Here is a 24,872-nt window from a genome sequence, read left to right on the forward strand (position 1 = left end):
CTTCTGTCAGACATAATTCCTCAGTTTAGCCTTCCCACCTCTATACAGTCTGATAACAGACCAGCCTTTATAGTGAAATCAGCCAAGCAGTTTTTCAGGCTCTTAGTATTCAGTGAAACCTTTGTATCCCTTACGGTCTTCCGTCTTCAGGAAAAGTAGAACAGACTAAAAGTCTTTTAAAAACACATCTCACGAAGCTCAGCCATCAACTTAAAAAGGACTGGACAATACTTTTACCACTTTCCCTTCTCAGAAGTCAGGCCTGTCCTCAGAATGCTACAAGGTACAGCCCATTTGAGCTCCTGTATAGATGCTCCTTTTTATTAGGCCCCAGTCTCATTCCAGACACCAGACCAACTTAGACTGTGCCCCCAAAAAACTTGTCATCCCTATTATCTTCTGTCTAGTCATACTCCTTTTTTTTTTTTTTTTTTTTTTTTTCGAGACAGAGTCTCGCTCTGTCGCCCAGGCTGGAGTGCAGTGGCGCAATCTTGGCTCACTGCAAGCTCCACCTCCCGGGTTCACGCCATTCTCCTGCCTCAGCCTCTCCGAGTAGCTGGGACTACAGGCGCCCGCCACCACGCCCGGCTAATTTTTTGTATTTTTGGTAGAGACGGGGTTTCACCGTGGTCTCGATCTCCTGACCTCGTGATCCGCCCGCCTCGGCCTCCCAAAGTCTATACAGTCACCGCCTATTCCACCGTTCTTAACTACTCATACATGCCCTGCTCTTGTTTACATTGCCGGTTTACGCTGTTTCTCCAAGCCGTCACAGCTGATATCTCGTTGTGCTATCCCCAACCTGCCACTCTAAACTCCTGAAGTAAATAAATAATCTTTGCTGGCAGGACTATGCTGAATCTCCTTGGGCACTCTCTAATCAGATGTCCTGAGTCGTCCCAATTCTTAGACCTTTTATATCTGTTTTTCTCCTTCTCTTATTCCATTTAGTTTTTCAATTCATACAAAACTGTATCCAGGCCATCACCAATAATTCTAAATGACAAATGTTCCTTCTAACAACCCCACAATATCACCCCTTACCACAAAATCTTCCTTCAGCTTAATCTCTCCCACTCTAGATTCCCACGCCGCCCCTAATCCCGCTCGAAGCAGCCCTGAGAAACATCGCCCATTATCTCTCCATACCACCCCCCAAAATTTTCACCGTTCCAACACTTTACCACTATTTCATTTTACTTTTCTTATTAATATAAGAAGACAGGAATGTCAGGCCTCTGAGCCCAAGCTAAGCCATCATATCCCCTGTGACCTGCACGTACACATCCAGATGGCCGGTTCCTGCCTTAACTAATGACATTCCACCACAAAAGAAGTGAAAATGGCCTGTTCCTGCCTTAACTGATGACACTGTCTTGTGAAATTCCTTCTCCTGGCTCATCCTGGCTCAAAAGCTCCCCTACTGAGCACCTTGTGACCCCCACTCCTGCCCGCCAGAGAACCCCCCTTTGACTGTAATTTTCCTTTACCTACCCAAATCTTATAAAATGGCCCCACCCCTATCTCTCTTCACTGACTCTTTTCGGACTCAGCCCGCCTGCACCCAGGTGAAATAAACAGCCACGTTGCTCACACAAAGCCTGTGTGGTGGTCTCTTCACACGGACACGCATGAAATATAACATGACAGAAGCCACATTTCCATCACCCAGCTTAAGAAATAAAACATTACAGATAAAGTTGAAATCCTCTACCAGCCCCCCACCACATAAAAATCGACATAAATATGAAGTATGTCTTCCTATTTTTATTTATAGGTTTGTATTCCTAAATCAGCATTTACATCAATTTTTGGCCAACACTACATATTACACCAATCCATCTGTGAAACAGCTGGTGGGAACTAGGGTGTGAGCACCATGGGATGGTACCGTCACAATTACCAAGGCTTTCACTAGTGGTCAACTGAAATGAGGTGCAGGTGGAAGGCCAGGGAGTGAAACATGGTCGCTGTGGTGGCTGCAAGGTTTGGGACAGTGATCATTATAAGGATTGTGGCATGGACTGGCTTTCCTTAACAGCACTGGAAGCTTTGGAGGAAAAAAAAATAGGCTCAGGAGAGCCAACTGCCAACTCAAGGCCTGCTGTGAAGACATTCCTTGCATTCCTGGGTTTCAAAGAATTGGCTGTGTGTGTGTGTGTGTGTGTGTGTGTGTGTGTGTGTGTGTGTGTGTTGTTCCTGTTTGGTTTGGTTTGCTGTTTTTTACCTAGTATTTCTGCACCTATGTTCTTAAGCAAGACTGGTATATATTTTTATTTGGTGTCAAGGTAATTAGGCTTATTACCTAATAATGATGGTACATTCCCTCTTTTTTCTAGTCTCTGAAATAGTTTCATAAAATAGGGAATAGCTCGAATGTTTCGTAGTCTGTGCCTGCAAAATGATCTGGGCCTGGTATTTCTTTTTGTGGAAAGTTTTTTTTTTTAAATTGTTTTCTTCTAAATTGGACAGCCACATGGTTTAAAGAGTCAGAGTTCAACAAGGTTTTGAAAATAGAATACTGCCCTCTTCCCCTGGCCCCATCCTGCCATTTTCCACTCCCCAAAGATAAACACTTTTTCCTCCTTTAGCTGATTATTTTGGTATTTATTTCCATGTCTCCAAATAGTATACTACTTTTGTTCAGTTTTAGGTATTAATTACAGATGGAGGATATGGATATTCTCTCTTCCCTCTCCCATATCTGACTCACCATATAACATGCCCTTCCTATCCCCCATCTTTCCAATATAGTTATATCATACTACTGGTTAGATTAGAAATTCATGTTATATTCAAGTTACTAAGTAAATGCTATTCACAGCTGAGCATGAGGTGATTCCTTTCCCTGCCTTGTACAATTTTTGGTTTTCCTGGAGTGAATAGTCAACTAATTATTTTGTTTGCTTTGTGCTTATCAATAATTCAATCCTTCTCCAACACCCTACAAATCTCTCCCCCATATGTCCAGATGTATCAGGGACTCTTGTCAATGTCATCTCCATAAATCAACCTCTCCTAGAGCCTTCTGGCCTCTTCTAATCTGGGCTAGTTGCCCACTACACCTACTGCTATCATATAGGATAACTCCTGTAGCAGTTTTAAGACACATCCGTAAGTTCTTTGACACTGTTCTCATTAGAGATGAAGTCTAGGCTGGACATTGGCTCACGCCTGTAATCCTAGCACTTTAGGAGGCTGAGGCGGGTGGGTTGCTTGAGCTCAGGAGTTTGAAACCAGCCTGGCAACATAGCAAAAACCCGTCTATACAAAAAATACAAAAATTAGCCAGGTGTGGTGGCATGCACCTGTAGCCCCAACTTCTCGGGAGGCTGAGTTGGGAGGAGTTGCTTGAGCCCAGGAGGCAGAGGTTGCAGTGAGCCAAGATCATGCCACTGCACTCCAGTCTGGGCGACAGAGCCAGACATTATTTCAAAAAAAAGATTAAAAAAAAAAAAGAGATGAAGTCTACATATCTTCCCTTGAATCTGGATGAACCTTAGTGACTTGTTTGTAATCTATGGCATGCAGAGGATGTAGTGCTGTGCAACTTATAAGATTAGGTCATAAAATACGATGCAATCTCCTTCTTGCTTGCTAGGATACTCACTTAGAAGTGCAGATACTTGGCTGGGTACAATGGCTCACGCCTGTAATCCCAAGACTTTGGGAGGCCAAGGCGAGTGAATCATCTGAGGTCAGGAGTTCAAGACCAGCCTGGCCAACATGGCAAAACCCTCTCTCTACCAAAAATATAAAAAATTAGCCAGGCATGGTGGTGCGTACCTGTAATCCTAGTTACACGGGAGGCTGAAGTGGGAGAATTGCTTGAACCCAAGAGGCACAGGTTGCAGTGAGCCAAGATCCTGCAACTGCACTCCAGCTTGGGCAACAGAGCAAGATTCCATCTCAAGAAAAAAAAAAAAGTGCAGATACTCACTTGCATTGTCATGTAAAAGTCTGATTAACCTGAGATTGCCATACTGTAAGGAAGCCCAGCCCACATAGAGAGGCTATGTGGTGTAGACATTCTGGTAGACAGCCTCAGCTCTCTATCTACAACAGCATCAACAGCATCAACCCCAACTTTTATGTCACTCCTAAGCACTGACTCTTTCCAGCAATGGCCTCAGACATTGTGGAACAAGTCATTCCCATTGTGCTGTCTCTGAATTTTTCACCCAAAGAATTTGTAAGCATGATAAAATGATTGTTTTAAGTTGCTGAGCTTTGGGAAATTTTGCTTTGCAGCAATATTAACTGCAAAATCTCTTAAGAGTTATTAACCTGGAGATTTCCTTCACCTCTCCCCTATGTTGGATCTCTTGGTACCACATTCCATGCCTTCCTCTTCGTTGGTTTCCTCATTTCTATTAGAGAAGCATGTTCCCTGGGAGGTTCCAGAGAAAGGGTACATGGGACATAAATTTTTAAAGACTGAAAATTTGAAATGTTTTTATCCTTACACTTTATAGTTTAGCCAGGTAAATAACTGTTATGAACATCAAAGGGATGAAAATTAGACAAGTAGGCAAAGACCAGAGGAAAGACTGTTCCATAGCAGTCTATGTCTACCTCATCTACAGCCTCAGGATCTCCAGGCTCTGAGCACAGGCTTCCACAGCAGGCATCTGCAAGCCCTGAAGAAGAATATCTTCCATATGTCCATTAGCAGCTCTCCCTTTTCCCTATTCTACTCCCTAATTGACATGATTTTAGCTCCTTTCCTCTGGGTGCTTGCCAGCTTCTACAACTGTCCTTAAAACGTGATGGCCAGACACAGAAGTCCCAGAAACAGAAGTACAAAAGACAACACATTACTGTTAAGTCCAGGGAGTAAGCAAAATGCTTCCTCTAATGTTCAGCATATAGAGCTACCATATTGGTGTGCTTTTTGCCATGAGTGGTTGAGACATTCCTAAAGAATTATGGATATGCAAGTGCTCTTTAAACTATAAAATGCAATCCGTGTGTGTGTGAAGAGATTGCTATCATTAGGCCTAGTTGTCTTTGTACCTGGTGAGCAGAGTTGGTGACTGCTAAGCTTGGTCTTGACCTGATTCCCCAAGATGGTGGGAAGCTTTTAAAAGAAAGAAGCTGGGAAAAAGGAATGAGGAAAGTCTCTGCTCTTGCAGGAATTACTGAATATATTGTTAAGATGTAGAGGACAGTAAGAAGGACAGGGGATTCAACTATATATACATATTTGCTTATGGTTCAAAAAGAAACAATGGAAGAACGCAAACTAATAGAAATAGTTACCTATAGATATCAGGAGAGTACAAGAAAGAGGAGGAGACAGGAATCGAAGTCAGAGGGAAAGTTTTGTTTCTGTTTTTTAAATGGAAAATCAAGCTAATAAATGTAGATGGAATAATAGAATTAGAAATTACCATGTTGTAAGCCCTGATTGAAGAAAAAATGGATCTGGACAATAGTCATTTAGCAGTCATCTAGGCTGTTAACTATTAAGTGAAAGTTTGATAAGAACTTTATAGAGAATGAATCAGACTTTCAACACCTGATGCCATTTATAACTGATCATGGGAAACCCAGATCCCATGCTTCCTCCTGATGGAATGCAGTAAGAAATACACAGTACCACCAAAGAAGTATTCTTGTCAAAAAAGAGGAAAAATGGAACTTGAATCTCATAAAATCTCTATATCTAATGACCAGTTTGTGGAAAATATGGAAGATAAAAGAACATGTTTAATGTCACCGCAATAATGCAATTAGCCAAATCCAGGGTGTATGAAATTGCAGTTTCTTAACAAATAAATGGCATTTTTAAAAAGCAGGAGGTGGGAGAGATATTATTATCAACTAAAGGAGAATTAAGAGATACTTTAATCAAATGCAATGTCTAGATTCTGATGCAAAGAAACCAAATATAAATGGACTTTTTTTTTAAACAAATAAAGATCAGACATAGATGGGTATTAGTTGATATTAAGGAAGCATTATTAATATGGCCGGGTGTGACAGTGCTACTATGGTTACTTTTTAAAACCCTTATCTATTAGAGATACTAATTGATGTATTAACTGAAGAATGACATGATATCATATTTTCCTTATATGACTCCAGCACATACATGTGCATATAGATGTGCACATGAAGAGGTTGTAGGAGTAATAGATAAAACCAGATTGGCAAAATGTAGATAACTGTTGAAGCTGCACGTTGGGCACATGAGGAGTTGTTATAGTCTTTTCCTTAGTTTTGTGTACAGTTGAAAATTTCCATAATAAAGACTTTTTAAAAATAAGAAAGCAGATGGGGTGGGAGCTGTAAAGAAACAAGATGTCTACCTCATAAACTGGACCAATTTCATAATCTGTGAAAAACCCAATTGGTGGCTTAGCTATAAACACTGGAGTATCAGCACAACTGCGGGATGAAAAAAGAGGGGGAGAAAGGCTGTTAGTTTTGTCCATACAATGAAATAGTAGGCAGTGACTGATTAATGTAAAAATAAATACATAAAGGCCATCAAAGATATTCACAATATGCCATTTGTTGGGGGTTTTTTTGGATCTTATTGTTAATGCAGGTTATAAAATAATTTTACAGTATGATCCAATCTTTGTGAAGACATAAGTAGCTACATATTTCATTTTCAATATGCATAGGAAAAACTACATGTTTAAACACCAATAGGTAACTGGGTTTTTAATATAGGTATGTCAAATATTAGTCTTTTCTAATCTTTCTTTCTTTTCTTTCTCTTTTCTTTTCTCCTCTTCTCTTCTCTTCTCTTTTCTTTCTGACAGCGTTTCACTCTGTCACCTAGGCTGGAGTGCAGTGGCACAATCTTGGCTCACGGCAGGCTCGACACCCCTGTGCTCAGGTAATCCTTCCACTTCCGCCTCCCAAGTGGCTGGGATCACAGGTGCACGCCACCACACCCAGCTAGTTTTTGTATCTAATTTTTCTCAATAAAAAATATTAGTTGTCTAATAAATAAATGTTAATAGTTTTAGGCTTACTAAAATTATGAACCCATGAAGCAACTCATTACTTTCATAAGGACAATTACTGATATATAGGCAAAGGCACTCTTAAAGAAAAATCACAGTTTACACTAATTATTTATAATCAATCAAATTTCAAATGCTGTTATTATTCAAGACCTATGCCTCTAATGGGATTGCTTCCATTTGACCCAGATTGCTCCATTGTAAATAAAGGGCACACCAACCCCTATTTCTCAAGACCCCTGGCAGGTCAGAAAAGCATAAACCCAGGACTCTGGGGAAGGTCCAAAGGCCACACCAGTGGGTGACCCTGCAGCCCTGCTCTGTTCTGATACTGCTACCCTGCCCCGCAAGTCTAGGGACCTCTACAGCCAGACCAAATGGAGGACCATCTAGGTTAACTCTCATGGGTCAGGTTTTCTGAGAGTTCAAGTCAGAGAAAGACATACCTCTGTTCTGGCTTTGTACTCTGGAATTCTCCTATCGGTGCTGGCTTCTTTGGAGGAAAAATAAGAGACTTGCCTCCATATGGAGTGTTAGGAGGAAAAAAACGGGGATTTTTTAGGAAGTGGTTCCGACTCTCCATTCTGGCAAGCAGAAGTCTGTCTAGTTCTCTCTGTGGCACACGTAAGTGGTTCATCCAATTTTTATTCCTTGGTTGACTTGCTTTCTTGAAACATACAAAAGCATAGAGTCAATGACAGGCAAAGGGACTGTGCTTATTGACATCTTGACCAACTGCATGACCCATAGATGGCCAGCACAAGCTCTACTCTATTTTGCGATGGATTCATCACAGCTTCTCATGTCATCTAAATGCCTTCCCCTTCACTGCCTCTCTGTCCCCCCAAACACTGCTCTGCCCAGGCTTCCAAACTGACCTTGAGAGGTTCTCTGGTCCTTTCTTTGGCCTTAGGAGTTAAATTCCATGTCAGGCTGTCCACAGTGTGGTCTAACTCATCTTCGAACTCAGCAAGCTTCTTCCTGCATGAATCTTCAAGCTTCTTGTTCAGCTCTTTCTTCTGGACGGAACGCTTCTCACAGCTAAATGTCAGTTTTGAACATCCAGGTAGGGAGATGCCTACAGCATCAAGGAAACAAATTGAATTACTGCAACAAGGTGAGGAGGTGGGCATTCCTAAGATGACCAAATAAAACCACCAAAGCCACAGTTAGCTTAATCTTTCTCCTAAACTTTCACATTTACCACACCAGCTATAATTGCTCTTCAACATATGAATTACTCCTGGAACTTATTCTATGTATTCAAAATGGCCGGGCGTGGTGGCTCACACCTATCATCCCAGCACTTTGGGAGGCCAAGGTGGGAGCATCACTTGAGCCCAGAAGTTGACACCAGCCTTGGCAACATAGTGAGAGTGAGACCCTATCTCTACAAAAAATAAATTAAAAATTTGCTGGGTGTGGTAGTGCATGCCTGTGGTCCCAGATGCTCAGGAGGCTGAGTGGGGAGAATTACTTCAGCACAGGAGGTCAAGGCTGTAGTGAGTTATGGTTGTGCTTCTGCGCTCCAGCCTGGGCAACAAAGCAAGACCCAGTCTCAAAAACAAACAAACGACAACAAAATTTAGGACTAGAGTATTAAAATATTTTCCAACATGGTCAAAGAACATGAGTAGACCACTGTCACACACACATGCATGTACACATACCCCATACATTAGCATGCTTTCTAAAGAGCTCACAGAAGGGATGAAAGTTTGTATGAGCTTTTTACACTGTTAAGATCATCCCCCAACCCCTGGCCAAGTGCAGTGGCTCATGCCTGTAATCCTGGCAATTTGGGAGGCTGAGGCCGGCGGATCACTTGAGGTCAGGAGTTGGAAACCAGCCTGGCCAACATGGTGAAACCCTGTCTCTACTAAAAATACAAAAAAATTACCCAGGCATGATGGCAGGCGCCTGTAATCCCAGCTACTCAGGAGGCTGAGGCTGAGGCAGGAGAATTGCTTGAACCCAGGAGGCGGAGGTTGCAGTAGATCATGCCACTGTACTCTGGCCTGGGTGACAGAGTGAGACTCCGTCTCAAAAACAAACAAACAAACAAAACCAAGAAAACCATCCCCCCAAAGGTTAAATGAGAACATTCATTGCTAGCAAGAATGCAATCAAATGGATACCATCACAAATCTCTTAGCACAATGCCTGGTTAACTCTCAATACATGTTAGCCCCATTCTTATTGACCTGCATGAGATACTGAGTTTCCAACTAACTTTAAAATACTAAGTGATGGCCGGGTGCGGTGGCTCATGCCTGTAATCCCAGCACTTTGGGAGGCTGAGGTGGGTGGATCACCTGAGGTCAAGAGTTCGAGACCAGCCTGACCAACATAGAGAAACCCCGTCTCTATTAAAAATATAAAATTAGCCAGGTGTGGTGGCACATGCCTGTAATCCCAGCTACTTGGGAGGCTGAGGCAGAAGAATTGCTTGAACCTGGGAGATGGAGGTTGCAGTGAGCCAAGATCGTGCCATTGCACTCTAGCCTGGACAACAAAAGTGAAACTCTGCCTCAAAAACAAAAACAAAAACAAAAAAATCTAAGTGGCTTAGTACTCCATGACACTTGATTCTGCTACCTCTTTCTTGCCTTACTTCCCTATGTAGCTCAGACCATCAGTGGAACTCTCCCCAGGAGCACCCTCAATTTTCTAGATCCCAATCCTCCCACCCCAAACACCTTCTCAGCTCCCAAGCCCCAGAGAATCAAACAGTCCCTCAACTGGAGCTGTGGGAGAGCTTGTCTTCTGAGCCCAGCATGCTAGGCAATCCCGATAAGTGGCCACAGAATCCACACAGGGATTTCTCCCTATCCACGTGGGGACTCTTACAAAAGTCTAACTCCCTGCTTAAGCCCACATCACAGCCTCCCACCCCACTCATTCTCAGAATATCTTGCCTCCCATATCACAGGAAACTGGCCCAATGTCACATACATGTACACACCCTCTCTGCCTCTCTACCCAGCCTTCCCTCCATTCTGAAAGGATGAGAAGCTGCTCTTTTCCTGCATGGGAAAACCCATAGGTCCCTGCTCCCACTCATCAGGAACATGCTCCCTTGCTTATCTGTGTCTTCAGTTTTTCCTTCTCTTGGTTCTTCAACTGCAACTCCAAACACTTACATAATTCTTGGTGTTGGGCAGCAGATGGGGCATCATAGTCCACATGGAGAAGCCTGGACTTCAGTCATACAGGCGGGGGAGCATTAGCAAGAAACTGGCATGCTCAGATGCTCAGATTTGACTTTCCCAACAGTCACCATCGAAATTAAAGAAAAGGCGAAAAAAACCTCTGAGCAAGGAAATGGCAGCAGAGGTGGCCAGTGTGGCCCTGCTACTGCAGAACTTCCCCCAAATGGTATCACAGGCACTGAGAGCACAGAAGCATTACCTTTAGGTGCAGAGTGAAATGGCACTGTATCGGTGTAGTAATCTTCTGGGGAGATCAAATGATGTTTCCGTAGCAATTCGCTGTCTATACACCATCTGAAGACACTCTTCACTTCATAGAAGGGAAGGGGAGAACAAGGTGTTTCCAGCCAGACTGACCTTGAAGAACCCACACCCAAACTTTCTTCATCCTCCAAGCCTAAACTATCTAACAAAATTCCTTCTCAGAACCCTGTGGGAATGTTGAGATTTAAGAAACTAATCAAGTATCTGTCAGCCACTTAAAAGAGGCCAACCATTGGGCAAAGCTGTGTTGTATTATTTGAGCTAAAATACTGTTACAGGGAAGTCTATAAGAAAATAGAATTATGAGAAATATGGTAGATTGAATAAATGGTTCCAATTCTTCACTCCTGTCTGTATCCAGGCCCTTGACTGTGTGACTTTGCAGTGCCTGCTACTAGAGACAGTGCACTTCTTCACACCTGACTGTGGCCACGTGACGTGCTTCGGCCAGTGAGATGTTGGCAAGGGTTTGAAATGCACTTGTGCAGCTGAGCCTTCCCTCTTGTGGCTTTGCCATCATTGTGACAAGAGCTTCCCTGTCCCTTCATCTTAGACCCCAGGGGGAATCCAGAGCAGACCTGAGCCTGACCTACACAAGGAGACATGCCTAGCTGGACCCACAGCTTGGAGCCAGTCCAACCGGCCAAGCCCAGCCAGCTCGGCCAATTCCCCACTGACCTGCAGATACAGGAGAGAGAAAATCTCAAGAGAGGGAAGGTGATAATTAACATCTATGGGTGATGAGCCCAGAAATAGTAGCAAACACATTATTATTTATATAACATATAAATAACATTATTTATAGGTATTCCAAAGAATTAAAACTAGCAATGGCTACCTTTGGCAAGTGGACTGAGGTTGGGAGAGGTGAGGTGGAAAAGGCTTTTTTAAAAATAGACTTTATTTTTTAGATCAGTTATAGGTTTGCAGCAAAATTGAGAGGAAGGTACAAAGATTCCCCATACAGCCCCTGCATGCACAGCCTTCCCAATTATCAATATGCCCCACTAGAGAGATACATTTGTTACTACTGAAGAACCTACATGGACACATTATTATCACCCAAAGTCCATGTTTACATTACAGGTCATTCTTGGTGTTGTACATTCTGTGCATTTGTACAAATTTATGAGGTACAGGTGGAGGCTTTTTATTCTTCATTAGAAGTTCTTCTAAACTATTTGATTTTTAAAAACCATACATATTTATTACTCTGATAAAAATTAAAGAAAAAACAGGAAGAATATAAGACTTTTTCAGCTTTTATACAGTTTTATTATCACTTGTCCATTCTTGATAGGCAATGCCGGTCTGGGAGTGGGCATTTCCACACTGTAAACAAGAGAGCTGCCTAGCCGCCCGCATTGGTGCTGGCCTCAGGTAGGGACAGTGCAGACATACTCAAGAGCAAGCGGCCATGTCTGCTTTTGCAGGGCAACCTAGAGCACCAGAAAGTGGTGTCACACAGGGGATCAGGACTGGGCAGAGAGAGCACTGAAAAATCTCATTCCCCTTCATCCCATCCCTCAACAGATGTTTCCAGGCAAGAAGATATGGGAGTGTTTGTAAGAGTGAATGGAGTAAGCAAATATTACCAGGAGAGCTTTTGGATATTCTTAGGGATGTATAATTTAAGTATACTTCACAATATTTCAGATATATCAAGAGGAATAAAGAATAATACAGTGGGCCGGGCGCGGTGACTCATGTCTGTAATCCCACCACTTTGGGAGGCCGAGGCAGGCAGATCACGAGGTCAGGAGATCGAGACCACGGTGAAACCCCTTCTCTACTGAAAATACAAAAATCAGCCAGGCGTGGTGGTGGGCACCTGTAGTCCCAGCTATTTGGGAGGCTGAGGCAGGAGAATGGCGTGAACTCGGGAGGTGGAGCTTGCAGTGAGCCGAGATTGCGCCACTGCACTCCAGCCTGGGCAACAGAGCGAGACTCCGTCTCAAAAAAAAAAAAAAAAAAAAAAAAAAGGAATAATACAGTGAATATCCAAGTACCCATAAGTCATTGCTAAGACAGTTAACCTCCACCATGTCCCACTCTAGAAAGATCATCTCCAATCCTGTCCCCAGCTAGGGAAATCACTCACTAGAGTACATATGTATCATCCCCACACACGTTTATATTTTTGAATAGTTACAGATTCTTAAAAACAAACAAAACTTCTGCATGTCTTAAATATAACATGTCATATGTCATCACACTGTATGTGTTCCGCCTGAATTTTCTTTCTTTGTGGATTATCTTTGTGGGATCCACCTATGTGATCCATGTAGTTCTTTTTTTTTTTTTTTTTGAGACAGTCTCGCTCTGTTGCCCAGGCTGGAGTGCAGTGGCATGATCTCAGCTCACTGCAACCTCTGCTTCCTGGGTTCAAGCGCTTCTCCTACCTCAGCCGCCTGAGTAGCTGGGACTACAGGCTCATGCCACCATGCCCAGCTAATGTTTTGTATTTTTAGTAGAGACGGGGTTTCACCATGTTGAACAGGTTGGTCTCAAACTCCTGACCTCAGGTGATCCACCTGCCTTGACCTCCCAAAGTACTGGGATTACAGGCGTGAGCCACTGCGCCCAGCTGTGATCCATATAGTTCTAATAATCGATTCTTACTGCTTTTTAGTATATGATAGACAACAACCTACCTATCCATTCCCCCAATGATGTACCCCTGAGCTGTCTCCAGGTGTTTGCTATTTCAAGCTTCTGAATAAATTTTCTTGTCTGTACATACAAGAAGCTCCCAACTGGACTTGCTATCACCAAGGAGGCCCACAAAAAGGCAGTGGTCTCGCCCACTGGCCTTCACTCCTTTCCCTGACATCATCATCATTCTGACGGGTGTGAAAGGACATCCCTCTGGCTTTAATTTGCTGATCACTAAGAATGAGCATTTTTATTTATTTTTCCATTTCTGCAAATTCCCATTCATGGTTTTTGCTCTTTCCTAAGTGAGCTGTTTGCCACCTTCTTATTGACTCCTAATTCTTTACATATTCTGGATACTGAATCTGTTCATTATGTTTGCTTTTGTGGATTTTGTTTTCATTTTTTTTTTTAAGATGAAAGCTAGTTTATTAAGAAAGTAAAGGAATAAAAGAATGGCTACTCCATAGGCAGAGCAGCCTGTTTTTACTTTTTATTTCAAAATAAAGAAGTTTAAAATTTAATGTAGTTGGCCGGGCATGGTTGCTCACACCTATAATCCCAGCACTTTGGGAGGCCGAGGTGGGCAGATCACTTGAGGTCAAGAGTTTGAGACCAGCCTGGCCAGCATGGTAAAATCCCATCTCTATTAAAAATACAAAAATCAGCCAGGCGTGGTGGCGCATGCCTGTAATCCCAACTACTCAGGCGGCTGAGGCAGGAGAATCACTTGAACCCAGGAGAGAGAGGTTGCAGTGGGCCTAGATTGAGCCACTACACTCCAGCCTGGGCAACAGAGCAAGACCCTGTCTCAAAAAACAAAAACAAAACCAAAAAACCAAAAACCACTAAATTTAACTACTTTATTGTTTTTTTTTTTTTTTGAGACAGGGTCTCGTTCTATCCCCCAGGCTGGAGTGCGGTGGCACGATCTCGGCTTATTGCAAACTCCACCTCCCTAGCTCAGGTGATCCTCCCATCTCAGCCTCCCAAGTAGCTGGGAGGCGCATGCCACCACACTCAGCTATTTGTGTGTGTGTATGTGTGTGTGTATTTTTTCTAGAGATGAGGTTTCACCATTTTGCCCAGGCTGGTCTCAAACTCCTGGGCTCAAGTGATCCACCCAACTCAGTCTCCCAAAGTTCTGGGATTACAGGCGTGAGCCAGCACGATCAGCCTGAATTTCTTAATATTTTCCTTCACTGGGCATTTAGGACCTTGTTAAAGAAGGCCTTTCATCTCCAGAGCTCATGAAGATGCTTTCTCATAGCATCTTCTAGGCTTTAAAATATTCAGAGCTTATTTGCTGTGTGGTGTTGGCGAGGGCTCTAATTTTTCTCCCCACAACCCAGATAACCAGAGTCACCCAGTTAACAGAGCTTTAGAGTCCACGTTGCTTTCCGTTGCTCACACCTTCACTGACTGCTCTGTTCATCTGCCTATCTCAGAATCACACCCTTTCTCCAGGACCACTCTCCTTCTGCTGGAAGTACGTTCTTCAGTGAGTTCCTTGAGTCTCACTCTCCTGAGTTTCCTGTTGTGATAAATTCTGTTTCCCATCTGGAAATGGCTTTACCATGAGCAGATTCTTGAACAACCATCTATTTCAATGCCTGATTCTAAGCTGATGGTGAAGAGTCCCAAGTCACACTCACTGTATCACATGGCTTCCGGCTCCTACTGTGGCCACTACAAAGTCTACTCTCAGTCTCAGCATCTGCTCTCTGTAATTTGTGCTTTCTCCTTGGCTGCATTTAAGATCTCTTTGCACTTGGTGTCCTGCAGTTTCATGATGATATGGATGTGGATTTCTATGCTTCCTGATTCTGTGTATTCAGGCTTTCATAAGTTACAGAAAATTCCTGGCCACTGTCACTTTAAGCCTTATGTCCCCACACTTCTCTGTTTAAATGTGTGCTGTGCCTCATCCTGACCTCCACAGTTCTTATGTTTCATGTTTTCTATCTCTTTGGCTCTCTAGTCTGCATTTCTTCTGATTTGCCTTTCCATCTACTAATTCAAAATCTCTGTAGCCAAAATGGACCTGTTGTTAAACCCACAGTTTCATCTATTGTACTTGTCATTTCCAGACGTTCTCTTTGATTCCTCTCCAGTCTGCCAGGTCATTTTTAGTGGTCTTGTGGCCCCTGGTTCAGGCTGTTTCCTTCCTTTAGTCTGTAAATATCTCAAGCATTCTTAGTTTAATTTAGGATGTCAAAGGCTGGGTTCTCAGAGGTTCAGTTCCGCTGTGGTTCTGCTGACTTACTCGTGGTGGCTTTTCCCGTATGTGCTTGGTAATTTTACCTGTGAGCTCATGTTTAGCTGGTTTTAATCTGGGGAAATCCAGAGAGACCTGGGTGTGCTGGGAGCAGCGACCCACCATGCATGTTCTCACTAAGTTTGCAAAGAACACCATTCTTTTAACCTGGGCCACTTCTCAGGGCTGTGCTTACAGCAAGTGGCCTAGAGGAATGAGGTCGTGTTTCTTCTAGTCAAAGTGCAGGTTTGTTGACTGTCTACTGAAAAAGCAGTGAGTTCTCCAACCTCAGCATGCATCAGACATGACATCAGCCCCACTGCTTGCACAGCATCTGCCTGGGCCCCTTGTGTCACCCCGTGGGAAACCTGTGCCAGCAAGAGGCTCATGATGCTTGCTGTGCTCCAAGGACCCAGGAACCTCATGTCTTCAGTCAACATCTGTGAAACACTGTAGGCTAGCAGGTTAGTCTGTAAACAGAGTAGAAGCCAGACCCAGAAAAATGGCAGTCCCTCCAGGCGCCTACACACTGCCCTCACAGAGGCAGGAGAGCTCCTCAATGTGAGCTTTTCCAGATCATGCAGCTGCCACCAACACAAACTTCAAACCCTTGTAATGGGAAGCTATGCTTACACATCTCAGGGGAGCTTTGGCCACCCCAATGCAAGATCTCAGATTAACTTCCCTCTGGACTCCAGTGGAAGGAGGCCTCATCATCTTTGAGGGTGCAGTTCCAACTGCACACCTCATGTGGTCCAAGGCTTCAGCTCTGTGCCACAACTTGCTGTTCACAGGAGGCAGCGGTTCCTGCTATTGGCTGATGCACCCAAGGCCAGCCAGGGGTGTGGGGTTTCTCTCAGAATAAATGCCTTTAGAGGCTACGTTTTTGGTTTCAGCTCCCTCTTCATTTCTGGCCGTTGGGAGATTTCCCTTGCTTATTTGTGAGTTCAACTATGCACCTATCTGAACCATTCCAGCAACATTCAAAGCTATCAAAGATGCAGTCATTCTCATAGAGACAGCAGAGCTTGCTGTGCAGGTACTCGTGGTCCTGGTGGGTCTCCACCAGCCTGCTGTCTATGTTGAGGTCCCACACCTTCACCGACAGGTACTCTCTGGTCATCAGGTACTGCCCACTATGGCTACATTTCACATTGGCTATGGATGAAATTATTTCTGAGAAGAAGGACCTACTGCTGGGATCTTGAGGCTCTTCAAAAAACTTGGAGTGTCTGTTGCACAGGGCCGAGGAGCCCATGCTGCTCAGTCGATGGTCCATTTGCTGCTACTGTAGACAAGCACGTTGCACTGGTATGAGTGGAACTTGGCTGCCACAATGACTTCTGTCAGCTCCTCCATGTTAGCAGGCTTGATGTCTACCACGTCAAAACGTCTATGTGTGATTTCTAAATGTCATAAATTAATCCTCAGGTCATTGATAGTGCTGTAATTCTAAATGGATCTTGAAGTCATCCATCTTCATCATTCAAGTTATAACTTTCTGCTCTTTTATCTTATCCACTTCTTTTCCATAATTTTATAGTTTTATCATTTGTAGAGTAGAAAATGAACAGTGTTCTGTTGTAACCATCTAATTTTATTTTTTCCTCAATTTCTAGACTTTTCTAATAGCCAAACCCTGTTTCATGACCTTTAAAGGTACTGTAAACATTACAGTCTCCCCTAGAATGAGGGCGGCTTTTATTCTCTATCTCCTGCTGAAAAACAACTCCTCCGTCCTTGTCTCCTGCCACAGGATCTCCAGAGTAATTAAACTCAATGGTGGAAATGATATCTGCTGCAGAGTGAGGCTGTGTAGCCCACTGGTCACTCACTGCTGGTCGTCAAAGCCTCTTCTGCCCTCTCCCCTGAGGTGGATCTTCAGCCATGTCCTCCTCGATGGCCCCATTGACTTGCGAGGAGCACCACTGGAACTCGTTGCCCGCCGGCAGCAGACGCCTCCAGCTCCTGCTATGGCAGCAGGCAGCAGGGACAGGCGGGGTTGGGTGGGGACCACAGTGGACCAGGGAGGAGGCCTCTGCGCCACCACCGCTGAGCGATCAGTCCCGGCTGTCACCACCAGCCAAACAGAAGACTTGTTGGAAGTTTTCAAACTTTGTTGTTTGCTCCATTAGCCAACATTATCTTACGACATGGTGCCAGCCAGGTGCGGTAGCTCACGCCTGTAATCCCAGCACTGTGGGAGGCTGAGGTGGGTGGATTGCTTGAGCCCAGGAATTCAAGACCAGCCTGGGCAACACAGTGAAACCCCATCTCTACAAAAAACACAAAAGTTAGCGGGTGTGGTGGTGCCCGTCTGTGGTTCCAGCTACTCCGGAGGCTGAAGTGGGAGGATCCCTTGGGAGGTGGAGGTTGCAGTGAGCCAGGATGGAGCCAATGCCCTCCAGCAAAAAAAAAAAAAAAAAAGAGAGAAAGAGAGAGACATGGTGCCTTTGAATGGTCTTTCCTTTTGAAGGTCTCCTATAACCAACCTATCAGTGAAGACACGCCTTTCCCCATCACATATGTTCATTGAGAGTTCCATCAGGAAAACAGAAACCAATCTATGTATATCAAATATTAAAGGTTTTAATACAGAGGATTGCAGACCGAGGAAAATAATGTCAGGGAAGCCATCTGCTATAGTTTAGGAGTTTGTTCCCTCAAATCTTACACTGAAATTTCTTCCTAAGGTTGGAGGTGGGGCCCAGTGGAAAGTGTTGGGTCATGGGAGTGGACCCCTCATGTGTAGATGAATGCCCTAGGTGGGGGCAGACAGGGAGTGAGTCCTCACTGTATTAGCTCACTTGGCCCCCCCAAACCTCCCACTCTCACTTGCTTTCTCGCCATGTGATATCTGCATGGCTCCCCTTTGCCTTCCCCCATGAGTGGAAGCAGACTGAGGCTTTCAGCAGATGCCCAGTATTCCAGCCTGCAGAATGATGAGCCAAATCAACCTCTTTTCTTTATAAATTACCTGCCTCAGGTATTCCTTTACAGCAACACAAACGAACTAAGACATCATCATTAACAACTTCAGCCAGCAGCACTGAAGCAGGGCTTTCTTAAGACATTATCTGGAAACTCAGCCTGGGCAACATGGCAAGACCCTGTCTCTACTAAAAATACAAAAAACTAGCCGGGTGTGGTGGTATGTGCCTGTGGTCCCAGCTACTAGGGAGGCTGAGGTGGGAGGATCACTTGAGCCCAGGAGTCAGGGGTTGCAGTGAGCTAAGACTACACCACTGCACTCCAGCCTGGGTGACAAAGCGACACTCTGTCTTGAAAAAAAAAAAAAAAGTTATCTGGAAGCTGTTTTGAAACTCACAGCCACTCAATCAACTGCCTACTACTGCTTTTTGAAATAAATGGCCTTCCTTTCCAAAACTCACCAAGGGCCTCTCATCAGCTGACCTATCCTGGAAGCACAAGGGGGAGGTGCCTTCTGGGAAATGTACTCCCTGGTCTCTCCTTGGCAACAGAGACTTTAGCAGGGGGTAACAGTAATGCCAAGTTGACACAAGCTAGCCCAGTTCCCAAGGACTTTGGTGATGGCCTATTTAAAATATCAAAAGATAAGACTTTTATACAAAGGACAATGGCCATGTGACAAGAGATGTATCCTCTCTCTTCTGATACAATTCTTTCCACAGTCCTGCCCCAGGTTATGGGTGGCTAGGTGCTGTGTCTGCAGGAGCTGTCAGGCCTGGGCATGTACCCCGGGAGCCTTGGAAAAGCCTGCTCTGGCCTTGTGACCATCTTTTCTCCTCTGGGAACGGTGGACTTCCTATACTGACACTGTGGCTCCTGGGCATGGCTCTGCAAGGTCTTGGATAATGTGGACAAGTTTCCAGCAAGGGACAAGAATGAAAGCACAAGATGTTCTGCAGCTTTCTGATCTCTCTCCTTCACTTTGGAGCATTTACATGTGCTTGCCACTTTGTCACATTTGTATTAGCAAACACAGAAGGGTTGCCTCTATGCCTCAAATAAGAAACTTTTAGGGGAATGTCCTCATTGCCAGTTATCTAAGTTATAAAAAAAGTTACCTCACCCTTCTCTGAGAAGCAGACACCAGAGGGGTATCCATGGAACTGGATTAGTGTGTCTACTTCTTCACCTCACATTACCAACAGAGACCTGAGAAACCAGGGCAGATAATGTCTGATTAGAATTTAATATCATTCTTGGGTAAAAATAAAATGAAAGTCATTGAAAAATTCCCCAAACTGACATTTGTCTCCTGGTTCTCAACATTTTATTTCACTTTCATTTAAAAAAGAAACCCAAATAGTTAATTTAATCTCCCCTAATCTCTAGCCAACAACAACAAAAAAGGGACAGTAGCTGACTCCCAGGACTCAGGGAACATCAGGCAACCAGTAAAGACTCTGGAAATTTGCTACCAATAATTTCTGCCAAAATCTACATTATCTGGGCCGCCATTGAAGGAGGGGTCCTTGCAGCTACGCTGTGCTGTGGTGGAGGGGGAAACAGGAAGAGATACAGAACCTGTGCCTGAGTGTTACTATTTAATGGGACTTGAGTCTCAGAGGTCTGGCAGGCCTGACGAAGGATAGGGCTTCTGCTGCTCAGAGCCACACTCTAAGAGAAGTCATCAACACTCCTGAGACACCGTGGCTCATCAACAATCCTTCCTTCTCCTGATAGAAGAAAGCCATGGGTTTTGACAGCAGACACACCCAAGTTCAAATCTAAGTTCCACCCCTTCCAAGCTGTGGGGCTTCAGGGAAGTCATTTGATTATCTTAGTTCCTACACCTGTAAGATAGAAAGAAAACCTACCTTACAGGGTTGTCGGGAGGATTTAGTGGGATAACCTATGCAAAGCATATTAGCATCTGGGCCCTAGTAGGTCCTCATAAGTTTAAATGCCTTTTAAGGCACTGTATCTTCCACTTCTTCCTCCCTTAGATCTTTCCCTCTAGGCCACAGATATAACAGGTCTCCTAAATATACTGTCTTTTCTGTCTACTGCACTGGAAAATGATAATTTTCAAGAATTCAGGAGAATAGGTCAAGGTCTTTGTGGGGAGTGGTGGAGGGAATAAAAGGAATCAGCATTTCTTGAAGAAATGGCTGATTCCAGTTCTGGGGCCAGAAATACCCAAGATGAGCCTGGAACATCTCACCAGCTCAGAAAGCGAGGAAGTTATCAAAGACAGCTGATTGTCAAATGAATCAGCAGTCAACTGGAAAAGGCTCTCTGCCAAAGATGGAACAATTTGAGCACCAAAAGGATAATAAATAATTTGCAGTCATGAAATCCAAGAGTCCACAATGATACTAAAACAACCAAACAAACCTCATTAGTCACCTTTGGCAGATGTTAGGGGAACCAACTCACTATTTTAAACACTGGCAAATAAAGGGAAAGAATTAATGCTGCCCATACTTTGGGGTAATCACAGTAGTTTCTGAAAAGTTTATCTTTATAGAAGTATTTCAGCTGACAAATAAATAAAGAACGATAGAATTATTATTACCATTAGCATTTCATTATAATTTGTAACCCCTAATAAAGTAATAAAATAAAAACGCTGCCAGCGTCATGAAAGGAGAGATAGCAACCACATATCATGTACCTCCTGATGGAAACGCACAGCACCACCTATGAAGTGCTCTTTCCCCACCACCTGGCCCTCATTGAACCTAAACCTCATAAAGCCTCTAGAACTAATTACAGATTTACAGGAAATACAAGGAAGAACAGGTTAAATGACACCACGATGCTGATATCAGTAAAATCCAGACTATGGACAAGGCCATAGGAAAAACAACCCAATTTTGATTATAGGTAGTTAATTGCCCCCTAAGAGCATTGTTAACATTCTGATATACAAGTTTTCAGCTTTTTCATGCATCTATACTATAAAAATAGGATTATCCTAACATTGTTCTGTGACTTTTTTGCTAAATTAATAAATAGCAGACAGCCATCTATATCTACAACACAGGTATAATTCATTCTTTTAAACAACTTTGGAGTATTCCATAGTGTGGATATACCATAATCCATAAAGTCAACTTATCTTTGCATAGTTGTATTTCTAAAGGATCACTCTTTAAACTTCTGCATTAAGAAAAGGGTTTTCAGTGAATGCTGGTGGTTTGGCGATAGAGCTTTGATGAGGAACAAGATATTGGTGTAATCTGAGAATACCTCTCTACAAAATGCTAATCAATTATAATTTGATTTGGAGAATTTAATGCAGAAAATTCTGGCAGACACCAACCTACTCAGGGGATGGAGGTTAATACCGCGTGACCCTCCTGCTGTGCTGCAGTGAGATGAACAAGGAATAGCTTTATGTGGTGCTGTTGCCCAGAATGCACACCTAAGTCTGGTCATGGGGAAGCGTCAGACAGAACCATCCCCATCCTACAGAATATAAGTCTGGTCAAGAACTGTCAGGAAGATGAAAGACAAGAAAAGATCAAGGAATTGTTCCAAATGAAGGCATCTCAAAAAGAGACATTACAATTGCATGTGACATGACTTCCTGGACAGGATCCTGGGCCTGAGAGGGGAAAAAGCCACAGTAGGACAGTCCGTAAAATTTGAATGGGATGTAAAAGTTGTCCGAATCAAAATGGAGTCACTTGTTTTAAAAAACCCTGACAAATGGTGCTGGGGAAGGCCATGCATAAGTGCCTGATAACAAGAATTATCACAAAAGACACCTTGTATTAGTCCATTTTCATACTGCTATGAATAAATACCCAAGACTGTGTAATTTATAAAGAAAAAGAGGTTTAATGGACTCACAGTTCCACATGGCTGGGGAGGCCTCACAATCATGGTAGAAGGTGAAGGAGGAGCAAAGGCATGTCTTACATGAGAGTAGGCAAGAGAGTGTGTGCAGGAGAACCGCCCTTTATAAAACCATCAGATCTCATCAGACTTACTCACTATCATGAGAATAGCAAGGGAAAAACCTGCCCCCATGATTCAATACCTCCCACCAGGTCCCTCCCATGACACGTGGGGATTATGAGAGCTACAATTCAAGGTGAGATTTGGGTGGGGATGCAGACAAACCATATCATGCCACAAAAATTACAACCTCACACAAAGGTCATTGCAACCTTACACACACACAAAAATCTGCCCAGCAACCGCCTGTTTAATCTCAGACTGGTACTACTCTTGTTAATGATTCTTCAGCCAAGGATAATTACTTCAAAACCATCGTGTAATCCTCCTCACTTTTCCTTTAAAAACCTTTGTCTTCCTTTACCTCCCTGAATATGCACACAGTTTACAATGGCACGTGTATTCCCATTGCAGTGCCCATCATTTTCTTTTAGAGAGTCTCTCTCTGCTATTTAGGTTGACAAGTGTCTGTGGGTCCGAGGTTAGTGTTGCACAGAAACTGATTTCCAGGTTGTGGGGGTTACATGCTGGTTATGTAGGAGAGCATCCCTATTTTGGAGATACACATATGGAAGTGTTTTGTGGTAGTGAAATATTCTTTTGTGGTAATATTCGTATTATCATGTCTGCGACTTGCTCTCCAAATATCCAGAAAAAGCCTAGAGAGTGGGCAATGGAGCAAACACAGTAAAATATCAACAGCCCGGGAATCAGGCGGGCATGTGGGAGTTCTTTATACACACCTGGAGGCAACCTGACAAGGCTCTCGAGGTCCTGTACTCCAGGCTGGCTCATGACCCGCGCGTTTTCCGCAATAGCCCGTGCTTGGGCCTGAGTGATATGTCTCTCCAACATTTCAAACTCATCCAGCCGCTGCTTATAGAGCTCCCGAATCTGGCAGGGGGATGATCAAATGCACAGAAATATGGTGAGATTACTTACCATTACTTAGCTTTACCCCAGGATCAGGGCTTCCAGTGAAGCACAGAACAGTCAGAGAACTATTGCAACCATCTGGTCTGAACTACTAGATCTGAAAACTGAGACCCATAGAGGGGAATGGTTTAAAGGTTTCATAGTAAGGCCAGTAACTACTCGAGCTTAGTTACCTGTCTCCTGGCTTCACAATAAAGAGAGCTGCCATCCAAACAGTGAAATACCAAATACAAGTTAGCACACTTCCTGTGGTGCCACCTAGATCCACGTTCAAGGAAGGACTTGCTCCCTAGCTACAGGGAACGTCGTCAGCAGACAGCCCCTTCACAGTCTACCTAAGCTGCTGAAAAGGAGTCACCTGAGACCATGTCCTTTCTGCAGCACCCACATCCTGTGACAGAGAGAGGCAGGGGTATAAAGGCCTGGCCATTTTTTGACCCAGAGAGAGAAACTTTGACAAGCAATACTCTCTTCAGAGCAACCTGCTGCATCTGTCAAGGCTTGTTGGGCCCCCATCACAGTTCAGCTTCTTCCGTGGTTCACTCCTTCTTCCATTCCCTTCCCCTCACAGGTGTTGATAGCTAACAAACACCTGTAGCCCAAACTCTGTCACAGTACTTGCGCCCAGAGAGTCCACTGGGATGCCCAACATACTCCTCAAGACTAATTACCGATTGACTATTCAACCAGCCAAACTTCTGATCCATATTTTCTGGTTCAGACTTCTCGAGGCAAGAAGCAGAGAGCTCACTGGTACAGGTAATATGAATGATAGTTTGCATTAGCCAGGCATGGTGGTGTGCACCAGTAGTCCCAGTTACTTGGCAGGCAAGAGAATCACTTGAGCCTAGGAGTGCAAGATCAGCCTGGGCAACACAGTGAGACCCTGTTTCTTTCTTTTCCTTTTTTTTTTTTTTTTTTTTTTTTTGAGACAGAGTTTTGCTCTTGTTGCCTAGGCTGGAGTGCAATGGCATGACCTTGGCTCACTGAAACCTCTGCCTCCCAGGTTCAAGTGATTCTCCTGCCTCAGCCTCTGAAGCAGCTGGGATTACAGGCACCCGCCATGATGCCCAGCTAATTTTTTGTATATTTTTTAGTAGAGATGGGGTTTCACCATGTTGGCCAGGCTGGTCTTGAACTCCTGACCTCAGGTGATCTACCCACCTCAGCCTCCCAAAGTGCTGGGATTGCAGGCAAGAGCCACTGCACCCAGTCTTATTTTCCTTTCTTATTTATTTTTTAGAACTGGAGTCTTACTTTGTGGCTTAGCCTGGAGTATAGTGGCGCAATCACAGCTCACCCCTGCCTGCTATTCCTGGGGTCAAGAAATCCTCCTGCCTCAGCCTCCAAGTAGCTGGGATTACAGGCATACACCACCATATCCAGCTAATTTTTGAATTTTTTTGTAGAGATGGGGTCTCAAACTCCTGGACTCAACTAATCCTCTCATCTCAGCCTCCCAAAGTGCTGGGATTACAGGCATGAGCCACCATGCCCGGCCAACCCCATTTCTTTTAAAGAAAAAAAAAAAAAGTTTATGTAGGAAGACAGTGTTCCTTATTGTATTCCTAAAGTTGGTGGGATTGCAAAGATATTTATTTAGTCATTCTTTTAACAAAGATTTATTGTGTACCCGGGCGTGGTGGCGGGCACTTGTAATCCCAGCTA

At 43.9% G+C, this 24,872-nt stretch overlaps 1 protein-coding gene and 1 pseudogene across 7 annotated transcripts in view; both read right to left on the minus strand.

The window, feature by feature from the left end:
- Window positions 1–24,872, minus strand: part of DLEC1 (DLEC1 cilia and flagella associated protein) — a 92,179-nt gene that overhangs the window by 50,335 nt on the left and 16,972 nt on the right. For 6 of the 7 annotated variants that reach the window (XM_030812120.1, XM_030812119.1, XM_030812122.1 and 3 more), the window contains 5 exons: window positions 23,012–23,162; window positions 10,395–10,505; window positions 7,862–8,061; window positions 7,430–7,650; window positions 6,315–6,393 (listed from right to left, as the gene is read on the minus strand). In XM_030812120.1, the coding sequence (XP_030667980.1) occupies window positions 6,315–6,393; window positions 7,430–7,650; window positions 7,862–8,061; window positions 10,395–10,505; window positions 23,012–23,123 (723 nt within the window). In that variant the 5' untranslated portion in view covers window positions 23,124–23,162. The remainder of the gene's footprint in view (window positions 1–6,314; window positions 6,394–7,429; window positions 7,651–7,861; window positions 8,062–10,394; window positions 10,506–23,011; window positions 23,163–24,872) is intronic. The other variant, XM_030812118.1, reaches the window with a different exon arrangement.
- LOC105740281 lies at window positions 11,811–17,891 on the minus strand (annotated as a pseudogene).

The sequence above is a fragment of the Nomascus leucogenys genome, chromosome 4 (genome assembly GCF_006542625.1).
Source record: "Nomascus leucogenys isolate Asia chromosome 4, Asia_NLE_v1, whole genome shotgun sequence".
NCBI lineage: Eukaryota > Metazoa > Chordata > Mammalia > Primates > Hylobatidae > Nomascus > Nomascus leucogenys.